This window comes from Aquila chrysaetos, chromosome 15 (assembly GCF_900496995.4).
Source record: "Aquila chrysaetos chrysaetos chromosome 15, bAquChr1.4, whole genome shotgun sequence".
Lineage (NCBI taxonomy): Eukaryota > Metazoa > Chordata > Aves > Accipitriformes > Accipitridae > Aquila > Aquila chrysaetos.
The window spans coordinates 7,982,762-8,007,481 of record NC_044018.1 but is presented as its reverse complement, the minus strand read 5'-3'; the positions used below and the strand labels follow the sequence as shown (position 1 = coordinate 8,007,481).

The window sequence follows — 24,720 nt, the reverse complement described above, 5'->3', positions numbered from 1 at the left end:
ATGGAAAATTGTATTTTTTACATAAATATATCTAAGAAAACTGTTAACAAGTTTGTTTAATTAAAAAAATCTTATGCAAATTATATGCAAATATGTAAAGGAAGGGCCCTGATCTTTTCTATGCAGGCTATATTCAAACTAAAGAGACTTCAGGCAGGAAAGTCACAGCTTCTTTCTAAAACTATTTCTTTTATACTTGCAGTGCCATGGTCTTACACTTCTGGAGTGACTGCCTGGGCCAAATGTAACAGGCTAGCTTGATCTGTCATCTGCTAAATAGAGGCATCTAGAACGGGGACACAAATGATGGAGGAGACACTGCTAGAGTACAGACAAAAGTTTTGCAGCTTCTTGTAAAAGTTCTCAAATTCAGTAAACTCACTTCCACACTCAGTGATATGCTGCTAGATGGCAGCTTTCCAAATGTAGTAAGTATATGACTGACTGCAGCGAGTCCTCTGACATGTGACCTCCAATTCTCTGAAATCCCCCTGGATCTCAGGGAAGCCTTCAGAGGTGCTCCATCATATTGTTCCAACCTGAGCAATCCATCAGTCTTGCAGGAGTGTTGTCAACAGTCCTCTGTGGTTCTTGGAATTCACTCTCTTTTGTAATAGAAAGGCAAATATCATGCAATTCTAACATAGTAGTCCAGCAAGTTTGGGGGAGTAGAGTTGGCGGAGCATCTGTTAGTCTCCCAAGCCTTCCCTTTTGTGGTTTAGAGTGAGACTCTTGTGGTTCATTGGGGTGGGGGGAAGAGAACCAGATCTTTTCAGAAGGCCCAAGCAAGACTGGGCTCGATGTTTTTCTAGCTTTCACAATGCTAAAGCAAAATAGGTGAGGAATTAGGAAGGAAAGCACAAAAGGGTGGTTATGCAAGCATGGTCACAGAGAATGAGACTCATTTCTCATTTAGTTGTAGGGATGGGATTCATCTCACAAATTAACATTTTTATGTTGAGGTGTATACGTATGGCTGCCTACATGAAAGTAGTACCCAAGCTCCCATTCGGCAACAGAGTTGAACCTCAGCTCTCTAACATATCTCTAGACATACACACTATAGTTGTCTAAGTCAGACCCTGCTTACTGATTTGCTTAAAAGTCAGCGGTGAGAAATAGATACTTTTAGGGCATGATTCATTCCATCCTAAAGTACCTAAAATAGATAAATGACTCTTGCTTTATGAGTCTAGCTGAAGTGCTCAGATAGGACATAGTTATGGACAGATGAATGCCAAGGAATGGTTGCGTAGTCATTACAGGCACGTCTGTTATAACTAGTACATTTATCAATGATCAGCCCACTGATAGCCCTTTCTAGAGCTGCATGCTTCCTACCTACATCCTTCCCACTGCTGAATGCCCTCTGTGTCTCAAACCACTATTTTGTGACTTAATACTCCCATAGGTATATGCCAGTCTCTTGTGCTTGCTTTATAAAGCAATCAAGTTTTCAATGGTGTTCTTAAAAAGGAGTATTTCCTGAGCTTGAGCTGGGTTTGTGTGGAATAGAATCTTAAGGAAAGTGATAGAAACTCCAGTACTTACGTTATGAAAATTAGACTAGGCAGAAGAGTATGAAATGTTCTTTAGGAAACATTCTTGTCTTGGCAGAGAGGGAATGAATGATCTAATAGGTCTTTCCATCTGTAAGTCAACATTCAGCTTCCAAATTATGCCAGCCTTTTTCTTTCATAGTAAATGTATTTGTTTTTGAAGACATCTCTTATTAGTACCTTCTTTTTTACATGATGAGGTAAATTTATACTTTTGAAGTGGTATTTTTATCATTTGCACCAAACACATCAGATAACTTAGGAACTTCTTGCATGGCTAAACACTGTTTGCTACAGTGTGCATGCTTAGTTAGATCACTCTCATTTGAAAGCCCGTTGTGACTTGAAGAACAAAGGATAGTAATATTTTTAGCAGATATATATTTATCCCAGCTTAATAATTTGTAAAGGTCACTTAAGCTCTGTCTGCACTGGGAAAATAATTTATTATTGTAAAGGAACTCAGGACAGTATGAGCTGGATATAACCCTGTATTGAAACTGGTTGGTTAACAGTGTAGACAGTCAAACTCTTAACACCTGTTTTGGAAAGTGCAGTAGAAAGCAAATTTCATAAAGTATATCAAAATCAGCTGCTTCTGCATCACATGGATTCTAGTACCTATTCAAGCAGTTAAACCATGGCTGAGAATATTGATTGAGAAAGATCGTGGGGTCTCTCTCTGAATCTAATTTTGCTTGATGTATGGAGTGTGTATGATGATAACACTTCTGATGGCCAGGTTACATGTAGAGTTTTGCTGTTGCTGTCACTGGTAGAGCTGTTCTACTTTGGGGATGAAAAAAAATAAAAATACTGTCCTACTTCACTAGCAGGAAGGATTAGAAATTTTTCCACTTGAGGGTCCGTTTAAGCCTAAATACCTGTTCTCCAGGATTCAGCCACCTTGACTCCATAGATGGAAAACCCAGAACAGCTGACTCAGCCCTGCCTTTCTGTAAGAGAGCTAAAGGCCAAATGCTGGGTCAACCCTGATGAAGAGCAGAATACCAGAAAGATTAGTGTTTGTCTTTGTCCTAGAGATGAATGTAAAAAGCCTGAGATTTTTAGTGGCTGTTGTCGATCTGTTGACACTTACCTAGAGTTAAAGCTGTCCCTGGAGTGTCATGCAAAAAAACCCCCAACTTTTTACAATCTTTCTGTGCTGTCCTACTCGTAGCTGTCCTGGTATGTGTACAACCTGCCTGTCTGCCTGCTGATCTTTTAGTTGTAACTTCAGATCATTTTGGTTGGGATGTTCTAGAAACTCATTAAATAGTGTTATAATTGCACATGCAGAATGAAGGAAAACAAATACAGCCTTAATTTTCTGAATCCATTACCCAGCTCCCTTGATTCATTTATCTGGAGGATTGAGAATGCCAGTTAATTTCTTTTCCACAGTTACATTTTCCAAAATCATCAAAAGACTAATCAGAAGCTTGTAGCTAATATTTGCGGTTTGTTTGGTTTTCTCCTGTTGTTTGAACTGCTTCCAATATGTCTTGCCAGTGACATTTCTTCACCAAGCAGAATAAATACCAAAACTATAGAGAAAAGAGTTTTACTGGAGAAAGCAGCAAATGTGTTGCACTCTAAATACAAAGTTTCTCAAAGTCACTGACTTCCTTCTGGAACTTCCACAGCAAGGAAATGATGGAGCTAGAATAATTAGTTTACTGTTTATAGATGTGATTCCAGTACTGTTCTGTTCAGTTTGAAAGATAGTCTTACTTACATTTTTTAATCCATTTTTTGCTATGAAAGATTGGATGGAAGAGAAAATCTAATCCTCTTGGGCTGTCTGCTTATGATATTGTTATTATTGGAAATTTTATTTGTGAGACCACACTGCATGACCCTGAGTTTAGGCTCTGGGTCCCAAGGTGTTACATTTATTTATAATAAAAGAGGACCTCTGCCCCTGAATTGTTTGCAATCTAAACAGACAAGGCAGAATGATCATTCTCATTACATAAATGAAATACTGAGGCACAGAGCAATTCAGAGCATATCTTCAGTTCAGCAAGCTGGCTTCAAAATGGTAGGCAGTGAACCAATATCAGTGCAGCAATCTGCATGCATGCTAATTAGCCTGGATGGATGCTGCAATTTCATATTTATATTGCATCTGTGATGCTAGCTAGTTTTTACACATACTGTTGTGCAGTGCCCAGTAGATGTATTAGCCACTTTGGAGCATTATGCATTGCGAACAGAACCAACGTGATTTAGGGTCATGCAGTCAATTTCAGAACTGTGGTTAACCTCACTACCACTTCTTTATTTCCTTCTCTTCTTCATTCTGTAGGAAAAATATTACAGACTCATAAAGCAATTTAGGGGAAAGAATCTTTGGAGGCCATATGGTCCAACTGTTTGCTTGAAACAGGGCTGATTTCAAAGTTTGATCAGGTTCCTCAAGGCTTTGTTTGATAACTCATCTTATGAAGACTTTTTTCCCTATATTTAGCAGAATTTCCCTTGCTGTGACTTGCGTCCATTGCTTCTTGTCCTTCTGTTGGGCATCTCTGAGAAGAGTGTGGCATCATCCTTTCTACCACCCATTAGGTAGTTGTAGACAGCAACTGAGATCCTTCCTTAGCTTTGTCTTCTGCAGGCTGAACAAACCCAGGTCTCCAAACCTCTCCACACTCTCCAGCCACTAACCACATTGAACTGGTTGAACTTGCTCCAGTATGTCCATGTCTTTTCTTGTACTGGGCAGACAGAAGCCTGTGAGAGCGTGAGTCCATCTGAAGACATTAATCTAAACCCACGGTTTTTTGGAAGTGGTAAATTCATAGAATTATAGAATGGTTTGGGTTGGAAGGGACCTCAAAGGTCATCTAGTTCCAACCCCACTGCCATGGGCAGGGACACCTTCCACTAGACCAGGTTGCTCAAAGCCCCATCCAACCTGGCCTTGAACACTGCCAGGGATGGGGCAGCCACAGCCTCTCTGGGCAACATGTTCCAGTGCCTCACCACTCTCACAGTAAAGAACTTCTTCCTTACATCTAACCTAAATCTACCCTCTTTCAGTTTCAAGCCATTACCCCTTGTCCTATCACTACATGCCCTTGTAAAAAGTCCCTCTCCAGCTTTCTTGTTGGCCTCCTTCAGGTACTGGAAGGCTGCACTAAGGTCTCCCCGGAGCCTTCTTTTCTCCAGGCTGAACAACCTCAATTCTCTCAGCCTGGAGCCTTCATAGGAGAGGTGTTCCAGCCCTCTGATCATCTTCATGGCCCTCCTATGGACCTGCTCCAACAGCCCCATGTCCTTCTCATGTTGGGGGCCTCAGAGCTGAATGCAGTACTGCAGGTGGGGTCTCATGAGAGTGGAGTAGAGGGGAGAATCACCTCCCTTGATCTGCTGGTCACGCTTCTTTTGATGCAGCCCAGGATACGGTTGGCTTTCTGGGCTGCAAGCACACATTGCCAGGTCATGTTGAGCTTCTTGTCAACCAACACCCTCAAGTCCTTCTCCACAGGGCTGCTCTCAATCCATTCTCCACTTAGTCTGTATTTGTGCTTGGGATTGCCCCAACCCATGTGCAGGACCTTGCACTTGGCCTTGTTGAACTTCACGAGGTTCACACAGGCCCACCTCTCAAGCCTGTCAAGGTCCCTCTGGATGACATCCCTTCCCTCCAGCGTGTCGACCACACCACACAGCTTGATGTCATCAGCAAACTTGCTGAGGGTGCACTCAATCCCACTGTCCATGTCACCGACAAAGATGTTAAATAGTGCCGGTCCCAATACTGACCCTTGAGAAACGCCACTCGTCACTGGTCTCCACTTGGACATTGAGTTGTTGACTGCAACTTTTTCAGTGCGACGATCCAGCCAATTCCTTATCCACTTAGTGGTCCATCCGTCAAATCCATGTCTCTCCAATTTAGAGACAAGGATATTGTGCGAGACAGTGTCAAATGCTTTGCACAAGTCAAGGTAGGTGACATCAGTTGTTATTCCTTTATCCACCAACGCTGTAACTCCATTGTAGGAAGCCACCAAATTTGTCAGGCACTTTTTACCCTTAGTGAAGCCGTGTTGGCTGTCACTGATCACCTCCTTATTTTCCATGTGCCTTAGCATAGTTTCCAGAGGGATCTGCTCCATGATCTTGCTGGGCACAGAGGTGAGACTGACTGGCCTGTAGTTCCTGGGTCTTCCTTTTTTCCCTTTTTAAAAATGGGGGCTATGTTTCCCCTTTTCCAGTCAGTGGGAACTTCCCTGGACTGCCACAACTTCCCAAATATGATGGATAGTGGCTTAACCACTTCATCCACCAGTTCCCTCAGGATCCGCGGATGCATTTCATCAGGTCCCATGGACTTGTGCACCTTCAGGTTCCTTAGATGGTCTCGAACTCCTTCTCTTCTCCTACAGTGGGCAGTTCTTCATTGTCCCAGTCCCTGCCTTTGCCTTCTGCGACTTGGGCGGTGTGGCTGGAGCACTTTCCAGTGAAGGCTGAGGCAAAAAAGTCATTGAATATCTCAGCCTTCTCCATATCCCTGGTAACCAGGTCTCCTGTTTCCTTCCAAAGAGGGACCACATTTTCCCCAGTCTTCCTTTCATCACTGATGTACCTATAGAAGCTTTTCTTGTTGCCCTTGATGTCCCTGGCCAGATTTATTCTATTAGCTTTCCTAACCTAATCTCTGGCTGCTCGAACAATTTCTCTGTATTTGTCCCACACTACCTGTCCTTGCTTCCACCCTCTGTAGGCTTCCTTTCTGTGTTTGAGTTTGTCCAGGAGCACCTTATTCATCCATGCAGGCCTCCTGGCATTTTTGCCTGACTGCCTCTTTGCTGGGATGCATCGCTCCTGAGCTTGGAGGAGGTGATCCTTGAATATTAACCAGCTTTCTTGGACCCCTCTTCCCTCCAGGGCTTTATCCCATGGTACTCCACCAAGCAGATCCCTGAAGAGGCCAAAGTCTGCTCTCCTCAAGTCCAGGGTAGCGAGCTTGCTGTGTGCCCTCCTCGCTGCCCTAAGGATCTTGAACTCCACTGTTTCATGGTCACTGCAGCCAAGGCTGCCCTTGAGCTTCACATTCCCCACCAGCCCCTCCTTGTTGGTGAGAACAGGGTCCAGCACAGCACCTCTCCTTGTTGGCTCCTCCATCACTTGGAGAAGGAAGTTATCATCAACACATTCCAGGAACCTCCTGGATTGCTTATGCCCTGCCATGTTGTCCCTCCAACAGATATTGGGGTGGCTGAAGTCCCCCATGAGGACCAGGGCTTGTGAACATGAGGCTGCTCCTCTCTGTCTATAGAGGGTCTCACCCACTCGGTCTTCCTGGCCAGGTGGCCTGTAGCAGACCCCCACTATAATGTCACCTGTGCCTGCCCTCCCTTTAATCCTGACCCATAAGCTCTCGGTCGGCTCCTCATCCATCCCCAGGCAGAGCTCTATGTGCTCCACCTGGTCATTGACATAGGGGGTGACACCCCCTCCTCGTCTCCCCTGCCTGTCCTTCCTAAAGAGCCTGTATCCTTCCATTCCAACACTCCAGTCACAGGAGCCATCCCACCACGTCTCCATGATGCCGATAAGATCATAGCCCTGCAGCCGTGCGCACGTCTCTAACTCCTCGTGTTTATTCGCCATGCTACGTGCGTTTGCATAGAGGCATTTAAGTTGGGCCCCCGATGAAGCTGACTTACTGGCTGGAGTGGCTGGAATTCCTTTGTGCTGCTCTTCAGGTGCTCTCCTGCTGACCTGTGATCCCTCTCCAGGCTCTGGGCATCTACTGCTGGCACTGGGATCAAACTGGTAGAAGTGGGATGGACTGAGGTTCCCCTCCTCCAGCAACTTTAGTGTAAAGTCCTCTTAATTGCATTGATGTCTTCTGGAAGTGAGCTCCATTAGTTAGGTCCTGGTCTTGTGGATTTTTTGTCTCCATTCCGGAGCATAAGCTACCAATTTCATGGCTCTAGCAGCTGGTGGTGTATATCGTGATGAGCTGGAGCTCTTCCCTGTGCTTACCTGAGGTGACCTCACCTAGTCCTGTAAAAGGCTTTGAACATCAGGACAAAGACCTTCATAATGACTCACATGTAAGTGCTGTGATGGAGAATAAGTGAATATCTGAGTTGGGAAGAGCCTGGTGAGGCAGAAGAGAATGCCAGAGAGAAGTGGCAGCTTTCAAGTCAGTTTTAGTGCTACTGAAAAATTCCAGCTGCAGTTTTACGCTCATAGCTACAGCTGCAAGAGGAAACTATGGATACAGATGTGGATGAGGAGTTCCAAGAGGAAGGTGAAGATTCAGAATAATTGCTTCAGGAGGAAGCTTTATTCTGTTTGGGAGCATTTGGAACAAGTATCAGTTGGGAGGAGGTGACTGTGCTGCAGACCTGTAGTAACCAGCAGTGGTGGGAAGCAAGACAGCCCTCCTGTGACAGGCACATTGAGATTTTTGGTATATTTTGATCCGTTCATCAAATGGCTGTCACTGCAGGTATGCTATCAGAATTGCCCTGGGCATCTGCTTTGAGGGAAATCACTGATTCTGGCCCGACTCTCTGTTTTTTTTTAATCAAGGCTAGTGATGCACAGGAACATTCGCAGTGACATGACCTGCTGAGCTGTGCACGCTGGTGTTTATTTTGCTCGCGTTTTTTCTGGTGTGGTGCTGGTTTTGCATGTCCTGTACACTTTTGGATTAAAATTACTTGATGGTGCATGTTGGTTCAGTGAGTAGAAAGGTCAGTATTTGTAAAACATTTTTAGTTTGCTTTCATTATTTGTTCATAGAACAGTGGTTGGGTTTCAAAGTAATGCTGAGTCCTTCTCAATGGATGCTGGTGAGGGAAATGTGTATTGTCTGGGGGTTTTTGTGCCCTGCATGAATTTATACGTTTGCAGAATTTGTGCTTTCCATTTATGGGCAATTTAGTGCTTTGGCCTTCCAGGGGTGTTCTTCGTGTGCATATGGAATCTATTACACATGATTTGTAGATCCTCTGTAGATTTTAAAAACAGTGAAGAATGGGATTTCACAGTATAGGAACTATGAACTAAACTAAAAGTCCTAAAAATTTGAAAACCGTTTGTCTTCCTAAAAGTGGAAATGCATAAATAGTGTGTAAACAGTGCAGGCTGTATGGGTTTTAACTAAAGAAAATTAGATACTCAGCTGCTAAACTTTGAGGGTTTGGGTTTCTGCAAAACCTCATAATGACTGTGATCAACTTGTCCTCTTTGTGACCACTGAAGAATCTTAGACATTGGAGTCATGTGGTTTCATCTTAACATTTGGGAAGGAGGGTTCAGAGAACCTCTCGCTTTTCCAGGCTGCTGTTTTTGTTGCCAGGACAGAAAGAAGTGCTGTGGGAAGGTCTTGTGGTAAACTGCTGTTGAGGAAGGTGAGCTCTACAGGGCCTTGAAAGCTGAGACTAATGGACTTTATCCTTTATACAGATATGCTGGATCCCAAAGGGGGAGGAGGTGGATGTCGTGCAATAGCTCTCAAAGAGCATTCTTTAAAACACTGATCTCCTGGCCTGCTTCGATAATTTGGTTTTAGCATTTTCCTTGGTCATGGGCTTTCCCTCTTAGCCCCTTTGTCCTGTTTGCCTCTCCTCCAGTTCTCTGCCAGTCCTAAACCACTTTCCCTTGTATTTCAGGGGCTTTCCTGAAGATATGGGACATTCCCTGTTTCAGTTGTCTCTTCCAAGATCTTCATATGCTGTGTACTTGTTAACAACAGTGTCTTTGAGGACCTCGATGCCTCCAGTGAGTACGGTAAGATGAAAAATAACATTATTTGTTGTTCAATATCTGTGGTGACACAGATTTTAAAAAATACTCACCCAACAATTTTGAGATACCCTCAACAGATCCTTTTTTCTCTCTTAGAATTTGGTCTCACCTTTCTTTCCATGTGCTTGGTAATACGAGTGTAGGGGATCTAATTAGCTCATGCCCAGAAGAAGCTCTATGTCTGTGTTTAGGGACCCAGCATGGGGCAAGAGGCCGTGGCATAGGATGCTTATAAATGCAGTAGGTTTAAACCCAGATCACTGCTTGGTCCCTCCTAATCCATTCCTGTGGCTTGTGCATTTTGCTGTTGGTGGATTTTGCTTTTTTATTATGATTGTAAGTCTGCCTGAGGATGCTGGGATCTGTGTTTAAGGCCTGTTATTTGTGGTGACACTTGGAGTAGATATTCTGTGGTCCCTTCTGAACTATATCTATTATGTGATTGAGTCCAATCTCCTCCTGTCACAAGACGCGACTCGGGAACAGCTATTCTTCCACCATCATGGAGAGATGTGTAGCTCTGATCAAAGGAAGCATGTACTTATAAAGGCTAAAGGGAACCCAGCAAAGTATAAATTGCTTTTATTCATCAGAGTTATGCCTTCTGATATTCTGATTGTCTGAGAGGACATAGACATCTACTTGGAGCCTGGATGAAAGCAGCCCTTTCTTGTAAAGTCAAGGGCCCTACTAGGACACCGTGTACCTAGAATTTCACTTTGTAACTCCCCTTATATGCTCAGCATTTGCTGTGCCATCCTTGTTGCTCTGTAATGACTCTGAGACATATCTGGAATTAGCAATGTTCATGTCTTCTTAATACTTCTGTGCCAGTTATCTCCTACCTGGCATTTTCCTATTTCTCAAATGCATTTTTAGTACCTTTTTACTGATCAGAAATCAAATGACATTCTGAGATTGGCACTGAAAAAAATCCCTTTTCAGAATTTGCACTGTTACAGGCCTGTTCTGATGAACTGAAGTAAGTGCCTGTTTATTCTATATATGCTACATACAGACGCAGTATTAACTGGGATGGGAGGCAGGCTAAAGAAATCCCTGTCCAGTGCTCATTGCTGCTTCTGAACTCGTGTGAACTCATGCTTTTTCCTCACTTGCCCACTTTTGGGGGAGCATCGGCCAGCCAGCCTCAGTAATTTTTGGAGTGTCTGACTCACAATAAAACTTACATACAATAAAGCATGTGAGTAAACAGACAGCCTGATCAGAGTAGTGTGAAAAGCAGCGTGGAGATGATCAGTATAGTTCAGAGCGTAGATGCAAGGGCCACATTATCACAGTTACAAAACAACACAGTAATTCCCCAGTTCGATCATCCTGACAACTGCTCTGTGTAGATGAAGATCTTTTTTCCTGAATGGAATCTAGTTTGTAACAGATAAAGATCCTGAAAAAGCAATGTCAGAGAAGTGCAGGTTAGAATTAGATGGGTAGCACTTTCAGTTGGAAAACTGATGATGTTGAGGTTCCATTTTTAATTTTTAACCCAGAACACGCAGAACTGTAAACAGAACTATTCCTTTAGAGTCAGTGGAAACTGTGAGATTCATGTACCCAGTAAGTTTATGAGGAAATAGTATTTTTCATCTGTTTTGGGTACACTCGTCAGAAGTAGTTATAGCTCTTGCACAGTCTTTTGAATTCCTAATCTCACCTCACGGGAGCACCTGAGCAGTACATACATACATAGATTTTCTTACTTAAAACACGGATTAGGACAGGAAGTTATAAACTGTGTTGCGCATTGAGACTCAAGGTACCTCAGAGTGGCTTGCTGGAAACCTGCCGCTGCTGCTCATGTCGGGGGCGGGGGGACCAGCGATGGGTACCACCGCCCCTACTGCTGCCCCCCAGCAGGAACGGGTATACATTCACTTCAGTATGCGCACATAATGTGCAAGTATGGATGCTTTCCTCCACGGCTGTTTGTAACCTCGCACCCGCGTTCAGACCCGTCCCGGTGCCTGGCCGGTTTTTGGAGCGCGCTGCCCGGCTCCCCCGCCTGCCCGGCGTGCCTGCGCTCGGCAGCGGGCTCGGGAGCGCCCCGCCGGTACCCCCAACTCCCGCACACGCCCTAAGCCCTCCCGCCGCTCAGACTCCGCGGCGGGTACGGTCGGACGCGGGGAGGGGAAACGGTGGCAAGACCCCCGGGGAAGCGCTCCACCGGGCACCACCGCGCGGGGAGCCGGCGGGGGCCCCCCGCTAAAGCGAGCCCTGCCCGGCGGAGGGCAGCAGCGCCGGCGGCGGCGGCGGCGGCAGCAGCAGCAGCAGCAGCATCCCCCGCACGGCCCGGGGCGGGGATGCCGGCGGGCGGACCTGCCGCCGCCGCCGCCGGTGGGTGCCCCTCAGCCGCGGCGGCCCCCGGGCGCTCCGGGCGGGGGCGGGCAGCCCCCTCCCCTCCCCTCCCCGGCCTCCCCGCCCCTGCCCCGCATTGGCTGCGGGCGGCTGACGGGCAGCTGGGGAGGCCCCTGTCAGCCGGCCGCGGAGGGGCATGCCTGCACTGGGGGTCCGGCCGCGCCGGGGAGCGGGGCCGAGCCGAGCCGAGCCGAGCCGAGCCGTGCCGTGCCGTGCCAAGGGGTGCTGAACCGAGCCCAGCCGCGCCAGTGCCGCCATGGGCGTAGAGATCGAGACCATCTCTCCGGGAGACGGTACGGGACCGGGGGGGGGGAGCAGCCCTGCGGCATGGGGGCGGGGGAGCCCGGGTCCGACCCGCGACCCGACCCGGCGGGTGTCCGCGCGGGGCTCCGAGACCGGGCTGCAGCCGCCGTCCCCGCCGCCGGGCAGAGGAGGGAGCGCGGGGCCCCGCTGCGGGGAGGCGGCGGGGCGCAGGAGGAAAGGCACGGCCGCCCCCGCACCCCCCACCCCCCCGCGGGCACGTACCCCTTGGTGCGGGAGAGGGGGAGCGGGGCGAGGCGAGGCGGCCGCCCGGGGTCCCGGCGGCGGCGGCGGCGGCGGGGGGAGAGCCGGCGGCTCCCCGGGCGGCAGCGCCGCGGCTCCCGGCGGCAGCGGCGGCAGCAGGGGCGGCGAGGGGGCTGGGGATTTTTCTCTGGCATCCGCTGACAGCTGCACAAACCCGCGCGCGGTGCGGCCGGCCGGGCGCGGGGGGCAGCGGCGGGGCCGGGCGCGTCCCCGGGCCGCGGCGCTCGGTGGGGAGCGCGCCCCGCCGCAAACTTTCCCCGGTTCCTCGCCCAGCCTCGCCGGCGGGCACCGGCCATTTGTGTCAGCATCCCTCCCGGCGTGGCGGCGGCGCTCCGGCCGGGCCGGCTGCCTCCTCCCGGTCAAACGTGCGATGCGGGTGAGGGCTGAGGTGCAGCCCGGGTGGCAATCACCTCTGCTTGGCGCAGGCACTCCTTGCCAGAGCCAGTTCGCGCTGTTCTGCGCTTCTGTGGCGTTACAACATCATTTCATAAGGGTTCGGGGTTGGTTTTTTTTAAGAGGACGTCATTTCTAACATACAGCCATATGTATCTATATCATAGGCCAGATTCATCCTTGGCTGATACCCAACCGTAAATAATTTGTTCAAGTTGATCTCGGCTTAACTTTCTTGGCCCAGTATCTTTTCTTTCTTTGTGTATGCTTTTAAATTGGCTTCTCCCTCTCTGCTGTTTAGCTCTGGGGGTCAAATTCTTCTCTTGGTTGCACAGATGTAAAAGCAGAATACTTACGTGGGTATAAGTAACGTTGCTGGGTGGAGAGTAGAAGGAAGGGTGGAACTTAACCTCGTACTAGTACTTTCTAGCTATTAAATACATCAAGGCTGTCTTTGTAAGCAATATGCTATTCCAAATAAGGTTATATGGATTAGTTCGCTCGGTTGCAAGTCTTAATCAAAATCAGCTGACTTTAAACACTGTCTTAAAACCACAGCTAGTCAGTGGTCTTGAGAATCTCTGCTTTTAATTCAGCTTTGATGTGAATTTATGTAGCTTCACTGACTTTGCTGGCGTTAGTATAACACAGCAGAATATGTGTCAGTAAGGTCTGATACTCCTTTTCTCAGATCTCTCTATAATAGCACATCATTTGAATAATACCCGTTTTACCAAGGCTAGGATTCATCTCGCATAACTTTTCTCAGGTTAGGCAGCTAGCCTAAAGCAGTCTTCTAGGTTTTTTCTGTAGTCATCTCCAGAGAATAATTCATCTTGCCTCTCTCTGGATAGGCTGGGTTTCTCTCAAAGCACTGCTAATTCTCCACTGTCAATAGGGGAAGCCCAGGAGACTGGCATATGATAGTTGCTGGTGTTTTAGATGGCTAAAGTTAAATTAGATGAATCCTACTTTAGGGTTACAGTGGTGCCCTGACCAAATACCTATTGTACTGTGCTTTGTGCAACCCGCAGCTAGAGATACTGCAGCCAAATACAAGCTGATGAACAAGGCTGTTCAGATGACGCTTGGAAGCACCATCTTCTCAATTTCATGTTATAAATCTCGGTTCATCATACTAGCCTGCCCTCCTGCCATTTACTGCTCGTGGTGGTGCTGGCATATAAGCCCTAATTACATAGCTTATGTGTTACTTGATGTTTTATACCCTGCGATGCACCCTGTGATGCATACGTTATCATGTTAATTCAGACTAAAGAGACCAGAAAGGCAACTAAGATATGAGCCTCAGTTTCTATCTGAATCCCCAGTTTCTAGCTTTGTGGCAAGGATGTTCCTTAATGATTGGTCTCGTTCATACTTTTAAGTTCTTCTGAGCCTGGGCCCTCCCCTGGCCAACATAACTTGAAAAACCAAGGTTAGCTGTTTTAATATGCCATTGGCACCTAATTGAGCCTGGAAGTGTCTTTGATAGTACCTAGAACAGGTAAAATGGAAATGGTAATTTCATTTTCCAGTGGCAAGAAAATTGTTTAAGCCTTCCTTTCCTTTCAGTATGAAAATATTAGGAGGCTCTTACAAGAACTCAGTGTGTTACTGCTTTACCGTTGCCCGATGCTACAAAATTAAACTGCCTTTGTATGTGAACATTTTTTTAAAACCCTTCCCGGCTAATTAAAGATGCCCTTGTTATAGCTGTCTTGAGTGAAAGGCATTAGAAATGTGAATACAAATGGAATTTTTTTACAATGTCAAACTAAGACTTTATCTGAAAAATTATAATAAAGACATTCTGAGAATTTTAAGGTTGTAATCCATGAAGTTTTGACAGTCCATTTGCACTTACAGAGTGTAAATGCATATATAATGCCCACCTATATAGGGAAATTACATAAGGAAAATATTATTTGGTCTAGCAACTAAATAGGAGCCAAGCTGGGACCTTCTACCCCAAACCATATCCATTCCTGTCTTGCATATTAGAGATTTGGTAAAGCATAGTTAACTCAAATCTCAGTCTGGCATTTTCATCTTAAAAGATAAACCTGCCTAGCCACACAGATTAATCAGAGAAAATAAAAGCATAACCTTTTATAATTTTAACAGGACGGACATTTCCAAAGAAGGGTCAGACGTGTGTGGTGCACTACACAGGTAAGGCATGTTCTGAATATTCTCTCAATACCAACTGCCTTGCATTCAAGAGTGATTTGCCATTTCAAATGTGTTTGTTGTATTTTTTGCTTTCTTCTGTCATTCATAATCCATTTATTATATTCTGAGGGGGTTCCTGAATACTTCACTTCTAGCTGAGCAGCTCAGGCTACAGTATCCAGATGTGCATGCTAGTAGATTTGCCAAGTGTAGCATTCAATGGTGAGAGGTTAACAGATGAAGCTGTGGACCTGATTCTTTAAGCCATTACACTAGCTAATGAAATCAAGCATGAAACAGTGAAAATGCTGGGTTCATATTTTTCCAGCCTCTGATCTCGATACAGATAATTAATGATTGTATATATCTTAAGAGCATGTGTCTACGTATTGGCAGTAAAATTCATTCCAGATTGAAGAGATCAATACAAGGTCTATTTAACATCTGCTTTATGGACTTGTATGAATCTTAAGTGGCAAGTTGGTTAATGGAGCTGTTTATGCTGCACCTTTGCGCAGAGGGAAAATGTTCTTTAAATCAGCTTGTAATGTTATGTTTTGTATATAGTTATGTAAATTGTCAGAAGAGTGCAAAGACCTCTGTGGTCAGAGTCCCCAGCTGGGAAGTTCACAGCAAGAGCTGCCATTTTATGTAGTCTTTTCCTTAAGAAGGCAAAATGTAGTTGAGGTGGGGATTGACAGCTACTGATCTGGGCCTAGATCTGTGAGGTAATGTTTTCCTCTAGTCTTCAGTATTATAGGAAAGTTCTCACTGGTAACTGTTGCTTTCTTTCAGTTTTGTACTTGCTTCTGTAGCTTGCAGCTGGAGCAAGGTTGGAACTTTTTCTGGTAAATGCAACTAATGAAGCAAACTTATTTGTATTTTCAAGAAGCTTTTTGGTATAGTTTCAGTAATATCGCTCTTTGGAAGGTTATATGTGAGTTAGTGCACTGACTTGGGATATAGGATGTCTGGATTTGAGCTCCTATGCATTTGTATATTCAGAGTATTTTGATGTGATGAGGATTTCTAGTTTGAATTAGAGGAAGTTAAACACATGGGTCTCCCATGTCAGCCTCAGCTCTTACAGACGTTCCTCTGTAACTTAGATCTGAAAATAGATGTTTAGAAACTGTTTTTGTGAAGATGCTGAAAGATATGTTTCTGTTCCGGTCCAAACTTAAAAAGTTTTTATGAAATAAAATTGTCACCTCCCACCACCAGTTAGTTCAAGATAAATTTAAATGTCAGAGCTGAAACAGGCAAAAAAATTTGAGGCCGGTGGCTCCCACAAAGCACAACTTTCCTGGATAACTTCAGAGAAAGTGTGAATGGTAAATGCAGAAAGATAAAAAGATGCTGCATACTCTTACTGATATTAGATACCATCTTAGATGAGGCTGTCATAAGCTAGCTTTGACATAAAAGACTTTATGAAAACTCATTAAATCAATCTCCAGCGTAAACTGTGCTTCCTCCATATATCTTGCTGTTGGTACTATGCAACCTCTCTAACTTCCAGATTAGAACAGGTATCAGAAAAAGCTCATCATCTCAGTTCCAGTGCTGTTGCAATGTCTAAGCAGTCTTTGGTGGTAATATTTTTAAAGGGAGCCCATGGTTAGTGGATAAAGTGTTTTCTTCCAGTGGTCTGTAAAGCATCTGGGAAAGCTGACATATGAATGTCAAGTTTTAATTTAAAACTATTTTATCTGAATACAATATAACTTCTTTTTATACTGATGCAGTTCTGGATATGTCTGGGATTCATCTTGAAATGATCTCTGTCTTATTTATGTGATCTTATTAGGCCTCACTGTACTTAATGCTTATCCTCGCCACACTCCAGTAAGTACTGCTTTAGGAAGTGGGTAGCTAAGTTACAGAGATGTCCACAGAGATACCCAGAACATCTGTCTTGTCACCTAAAATTGGAGTTAGGAAAAAATAAGACACCTAAGTGCAAGGGAATGATCCAGAATTCCTGCTTTCCAGAGCTGCTTAGTATTGGGAGCATGTCAAGCTCACAAGTTGTCTCCATGTTCAGCCTACGTGTTGCTGTGGAACTAGGCACAGATACCTGTAGGGATGCATTGTAGTCTGGGAGGTGAGGGAACCATGCACTGACTGGACTCCACCAAGATCTAGAGATCATTTGGATCCCCAGAAAAGCCAAACCTCACTGGAGTGCTCCGAGCACAGCTCTGAATCCAGCATCAAGCACAGCAGAGACAGCCAGTTTCAGTCAAAAACATGGCCTGTGGGAGCCCACTTTATATATAATAATCGAACAGTTGTTTCAGACATGGCACACCTATGCTCAGTTGCCTTTTCCAACAGAAGAGGGTCATAGCTCTATTTGCCACATCCTTAACTGCAGCCATTACATTCTTGGGGAGGAGAAAGCTGAAATTTCCTGCTCCCTCCAGTTTAGCTTGGGACGTTCAGCAGTGAGGAATGCAAGAGCCATGGGCAAGAAAAGAAGCGGGCAAGAGGGTAAGTAATTGGTTCAGGCACTCATGCAGGAGTATTGAAGGAGTTGTATTCCAGTCCCTGTCTTCAGGGATTAATTTTGTACTTTTTTGGGTTTTTAATCCAGTGATTTTCCCATACAGTGGTGCCTAGTTTTGACAGCTTGGTATGCCATGTAACTTCTTGCAGTGGCCCTTCCGCTCTCATACCAATGCACACACTATGTGGCAATACAGCTCCTTAGCACAAACATGGTTGGCTCCATGATTCCCTGAATGGCTAGGTTTTTTGCGCATGCATAGAAAATCATTGCCTGTCCACTAATTATTCATGTCTTGAGAGTTTCCAGCATGGAGGAGGAGACTAGAAGGGGCTTGCTTCTGCCAGAGCAAGTTACAAATTTTTAAGGATACTCAAACGAGGAGTGGGCTGTGGACTCTATTTTGTCCTACTTCCTCATCTTCCCTTCTCTCTCCAGGAGTCTCATAGATGTGCATTTGCCATGTGATGGGGAGTGATGGCAGAGAGCATGGACAGGAGGGGACTGCTGGCACTACAGGAGTAACAGGCCTGTAGATTGCTTCTGAAGCATCTTTGGGAAAAAGGTTTTTAGGAGGAAGTTGTCTGCATGAGTTGTCTTGGCAGTCCATGCAGAAAAAGTCCAGAGAGGACCAAAGGCTGGTACCCTATTTGGCAGAACTATAGAGTCCTGTCTGCTCATCCTCCAGGGTCTTATGATTCATGCATTGCCAAGGTAGGGATTCAGCAGGGTAGTTTCTAGTCTGACGACCCTACATGTTCTGGAGAAGTGGGAAGTGTGAACTGGAATCTCCTCAAGATGAAGGAGAACTGTGACTGAGTTTTACACTTCTGCTGTCAGCGCTCCAGCTATTAGGCTGTTATATGTGGCAGCTTTGCCTTGTTCTCTCCTTGTGCAACTAGATGCATAATCTCAGGAGCAGACTTTCTGCATTCCCGAATGCACTGTGATGCCTTAATGGACAGACCTAAGTTCCAGTGGCAGCAGGAGTTAAGGTGCAACTTCACTAGGGAACAGTTTAGAAGGAACTTCTTAGTTTAAGCAAATCTTTTTCTTTTTTTTTTTTTCCTCCCCTAAGGAATAGTTCTTGGCTGCTTTACAATTAGAGCAGGATTTTTGGATTACCCTTCAGAAGTACCTAGTTGCCCTTTCTGACTACATAAGACGCCTTAGTGCCTAACTTTGGTACTGTAAATCACCTGCTAATTTTTCAGCTTTGCACAGCCTGAGTTAGGTACACAAATAGATGCTCCAGATCATTGCAGAAGATTAGATAGGAGGACTGCGATAGAACATGAAACCAAGTCCCGGTCTTAGTATATGGTGGAAGAATGTGGTCAAATTCCCATATGTTTTATCTTTGTTAAGAAATATAACAGATATAATAATTTCTTCGTATCATCCAGCATCTATGTTGTGTCTCAAAAGTTACCTGACACAATATTGAAGTAATGGGATTAATAGATAAGGTAGTGCGTTGGCACCAAAATGCATTTCCAGCAGCAACGGTTTGTGTCATGTTTTTGTCAGAGATTTCATTGAGCAAGCTTCTGGAAGCCTTTGGCAATCTGCTTACTCCTTCTGTTTTCCATCTGCAAAATGATAGTTGTACTTTGTCTGCCTCGTGTAGATAAATTGCAAGCAATTTGAGATACGAACTGCCTCCTTCTTCATGCCTAACATAATGGCGTCCAAGTCTTGATTGGGTCTTCAGGTTACATTGTAGTACTGATAGTAATACAAGTAAACAAATTACAGTGTCATTAGTCCTGGAGTGTATCAACAGAATTGAGGCATTTTCTGCAGTTTTGTTTCTTGTGATTTAAATTTGTTAACTCTGGCAACAGGAATTAGCAGTGCAGAATTTTCAAAGATTTAGAAGGTGATAATACAAAACGTGACTTTCAGTTAGAAATGGCCCTAAACAAAACCTTTGCTGAGGTTGTGAATGCTCTGTCTAGAGACTGGGGTAAAACCTGCAGTCTGGGAAGCTGAATCCCATTCGTGGCCCTCCCGCTGGATGATGGTGTGCCCTCAAACAAGCTTTGTGTATACTGGTCCCAAATCTGCTCTTAATAGTGAGAGGGCAGCTTTTTTTCCAAGTTATTTGGAGCTGACATTCTCTTGTGTTGTCCCATATAGCTTGTGGCAGAGCTGAATTCTTAACCTCTTCATCTTTCTCCTTGACCGCCTGTAAATCTGTGATAATAATGCAATTACCCTTTTTAAGGAACTGATGATATTCAGTATTCGTAGTGTGCTGGAACAGACTTGTTTGAGTGAGACTATAAAGGCACATTAAATCATTAATTACTTATTAAACTGGACTTCTATCAGAGAAGATTTTCCATAGACTTTTTAGGCTAGGGCAAGGGCCATAAAATTGCACCAAATACATTTTGAATAGAGTAGAGTAGAATAGAGTAGAATAGAATAGAATAGAATATTTCAGTTGGAAGGGTCCTACAATGATCATCGAGTCCAACTACCTGACCACGTCAGGGCTGACCAAAAGTTAAAGCATGTTGTTAAGAGTATTTTCCAAATGCCTCTTAAACAGTGACAGGCTTGGGGCATCGACCGCCTCTCTAGGAAGCCTGTTCCAGTGTTTGACCACCCTCTCGGTAAAGAAATGCTTCCTAATGTCCAATCCAAACCCCCGCTGGCGCAGCTTTGAACCATTCCCATGCATCCTGTCACTGGATCCCAGGGAGAAGAGATCAGCACCTCCCTCTCCACTTCAATATTTCAATACTGAGAAGTTGATTTTTAATTTTTTTTAAATGCTTGAAGTGAAATTCCCTAGTGAAATAAATGAATACTACTCCATTTATTTCAGCTGAGCTGTAGAAATTAATTCTTTTTTAGGAAGCAGGCCTTTATTTAAAGCAGAACAAATGATTAATTGTTCTTTTCCTAGTGATCTGAGGACAAACTCGTATCATCTTCTTTTCCCATATATTACCAAAATTACTTTATATTGTTTCTTTAGCTTTGGCAGTGGTGTAGTGTTGAGAGTTATGGTTGTGTCTGTGAAGTTGAAAGCCTTTCTTTTTTTTACCTTTTTTTAATAACAAAACCATACTGCATAGATGCAGATTAACAGTAATTTATAGAATATGCTTGATTTATCATGATTTTAAAAAGCATTTTCCATTTAACACAATACAAATATAATGCAATTCCCTTGAAATAACTCTTGCCAAAAAGAGAACAGATCTGCCTATTTTTCTTGGATCAAAATCAACCCAGTCTTAAGCGTATGTAGTAATAGCCAGAGATTTGTCTGTACTGACATACTCTCAAAAAGGCTAACATAAATTCAGAACAACTTTGCAGAGTGTCATATATTTGTCGATGAGCCTCAGTATCTGCATGACTGGATGTACATTAGCTTCATGTGAAAGCACTTTGTGCCAGGTGAGTACAGGAGTATGTTATTTCTCTGGTCCCACTTTCAGAAACATCTATACCACTTCAGTGGGAGCTGTGCATGTGTATCTGAGAGGAAAATTGAACTAAGGAAAGAATTTAATCAAAATTCTTTGTCTCCAGGAAGCTGTCTAGCTGGGTTTGGAAGACGATAGTGAACACTGCAATTAGAGTTATCGTTAATAAGAATTGTATTGTAAAAGACATTATAATTGAGCCTTGAATTATAGCCAGCTAAATCTTGCTTACCTAGAAGGAACTTAATTGTTTTATCGAGCATGTTCCCAGGATATATTATACCAGGAGAGTGTGATGTCTGTCCGTCTTTTGGGGCCTGCCAATTTTCTGTATTTTTTTACTTAAAGTAATCTCTTCAAATTGCCCTGGTTTGAAAGGATGAAAGCCTTTTACTTCTGCAGAGATCTTGGTGGCAGCTAAGCACTTACAGGCATCCTTTTTCTTTGGTGAATCATAACTGCAAAAAGTTGTTTTAGTCCTCAGTGAAGAACGTGGTCTTTTGCTGCCCCTCAGAAATGATTTGCAAGTCTTAAAACTCTCTCAATAAAGGGAGTAAAATTCTCATCTTTTCTTATTTAATGTAGATTGGTTACCTTTGGAAATATTTTAGCGGTGACTTCAGCCTGATAGTGATCAGAGTCCAGAAGCAAAAGTTTGAGGAGAAGAGATTTCTCCTACACATTTTGCTGCCAGCTTAGTCACTGATTTCAGGTATATTACTTGCTCTTTCATTTTTTAAATTTGACAGAAAAGGGGGCTGTACCTCTCAAAATTGTCATTAAATTAATGTTTGCAAGTACTGTGACACTTGCTGTAAGAAGCGGCTATTAATGTGAAAAAATGATTTGATGAATAAAAAAGGTTCAGGGATTTGTAAGAAAAAATGTAGCAGCTTCAGCGGCTGAATTAGTGAGTTTAAATTGAACATACCAGATTGTTGCCTGATGGAAAAGGATCATAATAATAAACTGTAGCCTCAAGTTTCCCAGTTGCTCCTCCTTTGCACTGAACACTGCATTGCTGTGTACCGTGCCCATTGGTTTCACCGAAATTACTTGTGGTATTAGATGCTATTTAATGTGGATAAGTGAAACAAAAAAGGAGCTTGAAATTATCCGACAGCATTCTTATTGGCAACCGCAGCTGAGAAGTGATGGTTTGACTAAGAATTGGAAGTCTCTCCCCTTAAAGGTGGTCCCCATAGCATTGAGGTGTTATTTGGACAGCTGCTAATATGCTTTGTGCAAAGAAATGGAAGACTTCGGGATTGCCTCTAAACACTGTCTTATGTTCATTTAGGAAAAAGACAGGACGAGTTTCTTTCTTGCAGAGTAAAGAAGATTATAAAGAGATTTCTTCAAGATAACATACATAGGCACTTTCTCCCCTGACAGAGACTTCTCTGTCAGCATGAAACACGCTGAATGATTCGGTGACTGCTAGCTTCAATTTTGGAGCACCTACTAACCTCTACAGGATTTCCTTTCACGGAGGGATTGTATCATCATGCTCCCTTCCTATTGTGCATAGAAATGAAACCGCTAGCAAATAATTAAACCTCCTACCCCTATCTCACAAAAGACTTGAAGAAAAGGATTTCAAGATATTTTTAAAAAGTTCACAAAGCAGATTAAGTAAAGTACCAGAGAATTAATAGCCTCTGTTCATCAAGTTTTTAAAAGCTCACAACTGATCCAAAAGAGTGCCATCTTTTAGAAAATTAGATTGCTGTTTTCAAACAAAATATTTTTGCTGGGTCCTCTTTGCACTTATTTTCAATGATCCCAGTGTGCCACTCTGCCTACTTACAGCTCATATGTTATTTAAGGACTAGGACCTGCAATTCTTGATCATTAGAATTCCAGGTGCTCACAAGAATGACATCGTTTTCTAATAATTTATGTTGCCCCAAATCAAAGAATTGCTGAAACAACTGTGCAGTGGATAGTATTTGTTAGTGTAAAATGTACAAACAGATACTACTCACCAGTGATAGGCTTGTCTCCCTTTATTGACAAAATAGAACTGACATCACCGTATTTACCGAATTAAGAAGTCTAAATTGAGAGCTTAGTTACCTTAGGCTACCTAAGTAGTTAGCCTTTGGATACACCTCTCTCTCTTGATTAGATAAAGAGCTTAAAATGGTTCCTAAGTCAGGCAACTCAGCTAGGGAGAGTTTGTGGAAGGGATAATATTTTCTTAATTAGACAACATGCGGTGTCATCGCTCTGCAGTGGACACATCGCAGCCACATTTCAGGTGTATTACCTGAGCCGTTGCTGTGTGGCCGGAGATCTCTGCAGGCTTGTGATCTTCAGGGCTCAGTGGGTTGGTCCTAGTACTGCAGTGATGCGTGTGGGAGATCCCCAGGGAGGACCATTGCCAAGGAGCCATACAATGCCTGTCTTTTGGCACTGGTAAGCAATTGAACGGGCAGCCTCGGAGGAAACGCATACTGCTGTGGGAAGCAGTGATTCGGCGTTGGCATGAGTTCTGCTGAGTCTTGCTGAACCAGCGCCAGGGGGCTGCTAGGGGGCTTTATATTGAAAGCAACATCTCTCAATTGAGATATATTATGTAGCTTTAGTTACTCAAGGGCATTGTAAATCTTACTTAATTTTTTTTCACAGGACTGCTGGCTGCAGAAGTTTGTACTCCCTTGCACATCACTCAGTGCGAGGGATCTTAAATGTTGTAGCCATGGTGTTATCAGGCAGAGCCAGTGGATCTTTGTAGTTGAGACAGCAGCAGATCCATGCAGCCAGGCAGCATCGTCCTTTATCTCCCATCCAACATACTGGGTCTTCTAAAACTCAGTGTTAAAAGAGTGGTTGTGAGGCACATTTGATTTGTAGCTCTCCCTCTGTGCTTATGGTATCCCAAGTCTGGTTTCCCCTTCCAGATCTTTTCCATCTAATCCTGCGTAGTCATTGGTTCTTAGTTGTCTCTTGCTGCTCTAAATCACTTCCCTGTGCACACTTAATGATGCAACTACCTTGATTTAGCGAGATGATTGTCTTCTTTTATTCCGTTCTCAGTGAGAAATTGAAGACTTTTGGTTTGGTAAGGGTGGTTTCCTCCTGGACAGAGGAAAAGACGTTACACTTAATTAGTTCATTGTCCAATCTGTAATTGCTACAAACAATACACTCCCTGATGCATTGGTTCTGTCTAGTTTTAAATGACTGAAGTGATAATGCTATTTTGCTACTTCCAAACCTATTGAAGTTGCTGGTGTTGCAACATTAAAACTAGCAGCTTTCTGTTGAAATTCTTTACCCTGCATTAGGAAAAAAAAACCAAAACCAAACCACAAAACAAACAAGTGGTTGTTTAGAAATTACACTATAATGCTATATAGGGATTGTAGTTACGGGAACATATATTTTCATTCTCCTCTGTGGATAAATTTCTGTTTATGCTATAAGCAGGGATTTCCAGGAAGAGAGGAGGGCCTTGTACTTGGGAAGGTGAAATCTAGCCTTATCTAGGACACATAAAAGAAAATAAAAGATGAGTCACACAGTGGACAAGTTCCTGAGGCATTGCCATGAAGTGTTGCCATTTCCAGACTGGAATGTACAATTTTCAGCCTGAAGAATTGAAGTAAATTTTTGTTGTTGTGAAAGCTGTAATTTTGGTGGAAAAGCCTTTCCCACAAATTTTATTTTGAAGGTTGAGGATCTGAGACTGAAATTCGTAGGCTAACTGCCAACTCTGTATCATAGAATCACAGAATGGTTTGAGTTGGAAGGTACATTTAAAGATCAGCCAGTCCACCCCCCTGCCATGGACAGGGACATCTTTCACTAGATCAGGTTGCTAAAAGCCCCATCCAACCTGGCCCTGAACACTTCCAATGATGGGGCATCCAACTTCTCTGGGCAACCTGTTCCAGTATCTCACCAC

General features: G+C 44.1%; 1 protein-coding gene across 2 annotated transcripts in view; it reads left to right on the top strand.

Moving 5' to 3' along the window:
- Positions 1 to 11,706: 11,706 nt before the first annotated feature.
- Positions 11,707 to 24,720, top strand: part of FKBP1B (FKBP prolyl isomerase 1B) — a 48,457-nt gene continuing 35,443 nt past the window's right edge. The window contains exons 1-3 of one of the 2 annotated variants that reach the window (XM_030037863.2): positions 11,707 to 11,902; positions 11,933 to 12,007; positions 14,799 to 14,846. In XM_030037863.2, the coding sequence (XP_029893723.1) occupies positions 11,971 to 12,007; positions 14,799 to 14,846 (85 nt within the window). In that variant the 5' untranslated portion in view covers positions 11,707 to 11,902; positions 11,933 to 11,970. Of the gene's footprint in view, positions 12,008 to 14,798; positions 14,847 to 24,720 lie in introns of both variants that reach the window. The other variant, XM_030037862.2, reaches the window with a different exon arrangement.